Source organism: Pecten maximus, chromosome 3 (genome assembly GCF_902652985.1).
Source record: "Pecten maximus chromosome 3, xPecMax1.1, whole genome shotgun sequence".
Classification (NCBI taxonomy): domain Eukaryota; kingdom Metazoa; phylum Mollusca; class Bivalvia; order Pectinida; family Pectinidae; genus Pecten; species Pecten maximus.
Window position 1 is genome coordinate 9,901,676 of NC_047017.1, and position 7,204 is coordinate 9,908,879.

General features: G+C 36.9%; 1 protein-coding gene across 1 annotated transcript; it reads right to left on the reverse strand.

Moving 5' to 3' along the window:
- Window positions 1-3,520: 3,520 nt before the first annotated feature.
- Window positions 3,521-5,295, reverse strand: LOC117324607 (extensin-1-like). The gene is made up of 2 exons (XM_033880527.1): window positions 5,278-5,295; window positions 3,521-4,705 (listed from the first exon to the last, which is right to left on the reverse strand). The coding sequence occupies exons 1-2, from the start codon at window positions 5,293-5,295 to the stop codon at window positions 3,521-3,523; spliced, it is 1,203 nt and encodes a 400-aa protein (XP_033736418.1).
- Window positions 5,296-7,204: the final 1,909 nt, after the last annotated feature.

Here is a 7,204-nt window from a genome sequence, read left to right on the forward strand (position 1 = left end):
TACCTTATTAACGTATACACCACATACCGGTACTCATTTTATTTGGAAATTACTTGTATAGATATGTTTGGTTCAAACACTTATAAAACATCAAAAAGTTGGAAAAAAAACAAAAAAACAAAACAAAACAAAACAAAAAAAACAAAAAACAAAAAACAAAAAACGGCGGTATGCATTTATAGACATCTTCCTCAAACACAACGTTCTGACTTTTTTTTTATTGAAGACTAGATACAAGTACCTGGTGTAACATATATATATTGATGTCGTTGATGTTTGCCAATGTTTCTGCAATGGCTTCCATGTTTTATTCTAACCAGTTGCAATCATAAATGTTGTACAGAGGGTCACTAACTATTGGTACCACTGATTCTTTGAGTTTAAATAACGAAGTAGAATAACCAGCAGTGGTTCATAGATATAGTCCACATTTAAGTATCTGTGATTCTTAGACAGTTATTTCCTCAAAGAGTTACCAAGACCTGAGGAATTCTGACAGTGAATGACATGATTAATCTTGTGTGGATGTTAATGGGGAATTAGATAGTTCTGTCTCTATTCTCAGGCTATTCCTGATGGTCAAAATATTCTATAATCAAACACAGAAGCGATAAGGTATATTCCTATAATATTTATGATAAGTTCTTTGTGGTAATATAAATTAGTCTAAATATAACTTCATATTTACTGGGACAGGTACATTTAGTTTATTTTGTTTGTTTTATTTTCTAAATGTTAACTTTTGGAAATACATGCATTTCAGCATTTAAAGAACTTTTGTACGTAAATATAGACATGCCGTAAACTACAAAATAGTGCTCACTAATTTTGATACTTTCGCTTACTAGAACTGTATGTGTAGGTTTATTTCACACTTTTACAATACAAATTTGTTTGCAAAATGAATTGCGGACAATTTTTCTGTGATGCTGAAGCATTTTCTTTTCGTTGATAATTTGAGACAAAATCACTGTGTGGTTCATCTTTAACCCTATATATATTAAAATGACATGTTTGTATGAATAATAGTCGAGTTTTTTTTATGTTGTATAACAATCTTCCAAATATTTCTGTCTATTCTCAGGCTATTCCTGATGTTCAAAATATTCTACAATTAAACACAGAATAAAACTCTACTATTGGTCATACAATCTTCAACAGAGACTCTTCAAATTCAATTCTTACTTGTAAGTTTCAGTTAATCAGTTTCATATTCTTTTTAAAGTATCGAGCCCAAAACTGAAGTCCCAACAATCAAATCATCCGTGATATTGTTTCAGAAACAACGTTGTACCTTTTCTGTCAAAATTAATAAATAAACAAATGAATAATATGAAAAATAAGAAGCCAAGGTAGGCAGAAAGGCCTTGTGGTAAATCTTGTTTTTTGTTTGTTTTTTGTTTTTACATATATTTCTTCGCAAGGACTTTACTCCATTTACTATATATATATACATGTATATTCCCGATTTTTTCATGCCTTTCTTAACAGACTTTCAAAACTTTTTCATGGGTTCCAATATCCGAGTGAAATTGTTAAACATTCCGAGTCTAACTTTTTTTCTTTGTACATTTCAATGGATTGACGTCAACGTAATTACAATACATAACACACTCAGTATCTTAATGAGGTTATTTTACCAGGCATTAACTTTATGTTACGTTTAAGTTGTTATTATTTTGATTTTTGATGAAGTAAACTATCTCCACTTGTCAGACCTTAATAAAACATTGTTTTCCTTACGTGGACATGGAGTTGATCCCTTCCTTATTTTGAGACAATGATCGTTGATTCTAAAAATATTAAGATTATCAAATGGACGATACAACTTGTCTAGTCAATAGTTTAGCGTGCTGGTGTTTGTGTGCGGAGGTTGATGTGTCCAATAAGATTGTTAAGGTTGTTAATCAGTGATTTAAGTATAAAATAAACTGAACGGTGAACTTGGAGAAACAGAGCGACAAAATGCATCCACCCGAGTAATCATTAGAATCAGAAGCCCAGACAGATAAGTGGAATAAGGTCATTCAAAGATTCCCAGAGACGTTCCGCAGTAGTTTACGAATTAAGTAAAATATGCTTTGATATTAATATTGCTACACAATTTATTTCTCTTTTCTGATGTCTATACCAAAAGTGGTGCTCTATAGAAATATATATATATATATATTAAGATAGTTAATGGAGTATAGTTCAAAGCTGTTACACAAAATATTTACAAATATATGATATGATAGGATCGCCCTGTCTTCCACCGCGCTAAATTAAGGAAACTTTGTGTGTTTTGTTGCTGTTATGTGTCAATTTATTTCATTTAAGTTAAGATTATCAAATTAAGCTGTATTCTACAAAGTTGGTGTTGTTTTTTTATTTTCCGAATTGAATATCAAGAGAAATCTATTTTTGTCTTTGTTACTTGTAAAACCAATCTAGTACACATCTGGACTGCTAAATATTGTTAATCGACCTCAGAATGTATTCCCAATTCATTTTACATTTTTGCATAGATTTGATAGAGATAAAAAAAAAAATCCCGAACATTGCTTTGTTTTAAAATTGTAATAAATGGTTATTACAATTTTAAAACAAAGCAATGTTCGGGATTTTTTTTTTTATCTCTATTTAGAGTAGGGGAAAATATTGATTCTATCGTCACATGAATATATTTTGTATATTCAAAACCATCTGAACCTGAAAAATCTTCTTTAAAGCTTTTATTTTTTCATCAAATAAGTTAATCATCATTAACTGTATGGAGAAATTTGTATATATTTTTCTGAACTTAACGTAAGATTTCATTTCGTCCCGGTTTTTCTTATGATCATTTATATCTCCGAAAATGAACTTTTTTTTCTAAAATTACATCAAATGTTTTGTTTCTCAGCTTTTAATTTCATATCGTTTATATACTTTTCCATCATTGTGCTTTCTCCCCCTTTTTACCTGACCACATCCTAGTCTATCCTAACTAAAACAGCTGATGATTAATTATCAAGTTGTTTATTTGTGTATTTGTCATTATGAGACAGATAAAACATCTATACAATGAACTAGCTATACTATATCGGTCACTGCCACACTGAAGCTCTGGTCCGTCAGTATGACAATGTTTCCTTGACAACTTGGGTGATAATTTTAAGTACTTCCGAAACAAGACGGTACTTAACTGTTATTTCCAATGTACCTACCGCAAATTTCCTCCGTATTGAAAATTGTCTGCTTAATATATTCAAGTATGGTCGTATGCCTGATTATATTTCAGTTGCAACAAACATTCCTGTGACGTCGGTATACGTAAACATCAAATATAATATTTCAAGCTATGGAGGGTTTGACAGCAACAATACAAAATACAGAAATATTATATATAAATTAAGTATCAAGCAAACTAATTTTCTTTTAACCGACTTACGGTTAGATAGATGAGCCGGAGGGGATACAACACAGTCTCTTAAGCTCATTAGTCCGTACCGTAAGGCGGTCTCGAGGACCCTCGAATGTCCAAACATGGAACACCTGTTTAGAAATCCAAATCACCAATCACAACAACAGAGGTAAGGTTTGGTTTAGGGGTGGGTAAGGTGATTAGGTCTGATTGAGGATAGCCGAAATGTAGTGGTGAACTCTGACGTAGGTCGGGTGGAGGATAGCCGAAATGTAGTGGTGAACTCTGACGTAGGTCGGGTGGATGATAGCCGAAATGTAGAGGTGAACTCTCACGTAGGTCGGGTGGAGGATAGCCGAAATGTAGAGGTAAACTCTGACGTAGGTCGGGTGGAGGATAGCCGAAATGTAGTGGTGAACTCTGACGTAGGTCAGGTGGAGGATAGCCGAAATGTAGAGGTAAAGTCTGACGTAGGTCGGGTGGAGGATAGCCGAAATGTAGTGGTGAACTCTGACGTAGGTCGGGTGGAGGATAGCCGAAATGTAGAGGTAAACTCTGACGTAGGTCGGGTGGAGGATAGCCGAAATGTAGAGGTAAACTCTGACGTAGGTCGGGTGGAGGATAGCCGAAATGTAGAGGTAAACTCTGACGTAGGTCGGGTGGAGGATAGCCGAAATGTAGTGGTGAACTCTGACGTAGGTCGGGTGGAGGATAGCCGAAATGTAGTGGTGAACTCTGACGTAGGTCGGGTGGATGATAGCCGAAATGTAGAGGTAAAGTCTGACGTAGGTCGGGTGGAGGATAGCCGAAATGTAGAGGTAAACTCTGACGTAGGTCGGGTGGAGGATAGCCGAAATGTAGTGGTGAACTCTGACGTAGGTCGGGTGGAGGATAGCCGAAATGTAGAGGTAAACTCTGACGTAGGTCGGGTGGAGGATAGCCGAAATGTAGAGGTAAACTCTGACGTAGGTCGGGTGGAGGATAGCCGAAATGTAGAGGTAAACTCTGACGTAGGTCGGGTGGAGGATAGCCGAAATGTAGTGGTGAACTCTGACGTAGGTCGGGTGGAGGATAGCCGAAATGTAGTGGTGAACTCTGACGTAGGTCGGGTGGATGATAGCCGAAATGTAGAGGTAAAGTCTGACGTAGGTCGGGTGGAGGATAGCCGAAATGTAGAGGTAAACTCTGACGTAGGTCGGGTGGAGGATAGCCGAAATGTAGTGGTAAACTCTGACGTAGGTCGGGTGGAGGATAGCCGAAATGTAGAGGTGAACTCTGACGTAGGTCGGGTGGAGGATAGCCGAAATGTAGAGGTAAACTCTAACGTAGGTCGGGTGGAGGATAGCCGAAATGTAGAGGTGAACTCTCACGTAGGTCGATAGGAGGATAGCCGAAATTTAGAGGTAAACTCTGACGTAGGTCAGGTGGAGGATAGCCGAAATGTAGAGGTGAAATCTCACGTAGGTCGATAGGAGGATAGCCGAAATTTAGAGGTAAACTCTGACGTAGGTCAGGTGGAGGATAGCCGAAATGTAGAGGTGAACTCTCACGTAGGTCGGGTGGAGGATAGCCGAAATGTAGAGGTGAACTCTCACGTAGGTCGGGTGGAGGATAGCCGAAATGTAGAGGTGAACTCTCACGTAGGTCGGGTGGAGGATAGCCGAAATGTAGAGGTGAACTCTCACGTAGGTCGGGTGGAGGATAGCCGAAATGTAGAGGTGAACTCTCACGTAGGTCGGGTGGAGGATAGCCGAAATGTAGAGGTGAACTCTCACGTAGGTCGGATGCGGTAGACCTCCACTTGCTAATTTGTTTAACTGTGTTAAATTTCATTGTTTTTACTTCAAATTTATTTCAAAATAACCACACAGTTTTGTGACACATAAACCTACTTGCGTATTTGACGACATGTTTCAAGTTGTAAAAGCATCAAGTTTCGTTTAAACTGTAGGCTATCAGGTCCCGAGGCGACATCCTAATTATATATTGACTGTCATCCCCTACATATAAAGGATGAACAAATAGCACGTCTTGTCTCGTTTTACATATTAAAGGATGACTACAACATTGATTGTTATCTTTCTAAAATAATTCTTGTGACAATATCAACGTTCTGTGTGAATTAATTTTAAGTTGTTTGTGTATGTTAATATAGAAGAATAGTTACCTTCTCTCTATTAAAGGTAAAATTAGATATAGCAGGCGTAAAAGTTAAAAAAAAAAAAAAAAAAAACAAATGAATAAGATTACGGAAAAAAAAACTAAAAACATGAAACATGAATACAGAAAAACTGCGATAAATTTATTTGTATTTATATTTTCATGTTTACTAGAAAAGACAAGGACCGTGCTTAGATCTCACTAGCGAGTGGCAGCTACTTTTTAAACGAAAACATAATTAAAATATTATTTTCTCACGTAAATTTCATATTCATACCAAACACTTGTCGGACAGTTTACAGTTTTGATGTGCACTACTGATTTCCAATTTCGTTTCATTGCATATAATGTACATAACATATATGTCTATTGTTGCTGTCCCATTGCTGAAATAAATTTTTGAGAAGAGGACTTCTATAAGTTGCCAAAACATGTGCCCAATTCGCTTGCTTTTTTTTTTGAAAAGGCAATACAATATGTTTAAACTAATCCAAAAGATTACAATTTTACAAATAAAAAAAGAAAGAAAAGAACAAGGAAAAATGCAAAAGCTTAATTCAGACGTACATTGAAAATAATGATTTAATACTTCTACAGTGATAATTACAATGTAGATCCAAATAAATGGAAGAATGACGCAAAATTGTCAGATACTTGTTCCCAGCATTTGGCGTTCACTATACCTACCCTGCCACTGTCAGTGATGGAGTTTGGTCAAGGTGTTCGGTGTGATGTGTACTTTGTTTTTCTATGTGTCGTATGTGAGTATGACACTCAAGTTCGACGTGAGATATGATAATGTGTAATTCTGTGCGATCCAACATGAATTCACAGTACACTTGTTTCGAGAGATGATTTCAGACTTTGTTTGGGCAAAGGATAATGAAAAACCTCAGGAGAGTGACTCACACATCTTCACTTTTGTTATAACGAGGCCTGTCCGCCAATCATCCTGTCGAATATTTCGTAAGAGGGTGTTCAGAAAGATATTTTTAACGGATTTTTAATTCGAATCATAAGAGGTATTAATCAAAATTGCAATCGGTTTACGGCACGTTTAAGGAGTTGAACGTTTTTATGTTTTATGGGCCACCAATGTTGCAGAAAACACTGGGAACAAGAGCGGAAGTCTCCCCTTGGTACGGATACAGCGTCAAAGACGCGAGCACGTACGGGTTGCTCCCAGACAATAACGCCAATTTGCTGCCCTACAGCCTCACAACCGTCCGGACGTTCGGGGTCTCCATGATAGCTGTACTTGTATTCAACGCCTCTTCGTGAAAGTCGTATTTGGCACGCCTTAAACATCGTTTAGTTTTAAAGAAGGGCTTTCTTCAATTCTTCATATATAGAGGTAATAGTCCGCTTGGCACACAAATAGGACGACTTTCTATTGAGCTCAAGGTGGAACATTTCAGTAATTGGCAGGTCTCCACTCTTTAAATTGGTGCTATATAAACTTGTAGAAACAAGGACACCTTTGTGGTTGCCTGTTTTCCATTGGAGAAGAGCTCGCCATTAACCCGGATGGCCAAACCGGTGTCATGTCCTTAAGATGTGTGTATGGCCATCACCTGTATAGTGAAAACACAAGGAACACTAGGGTCAGTGACTTTATACTTTTCATTGCTAAGCTAATTCATTACACTTATCCTCAAT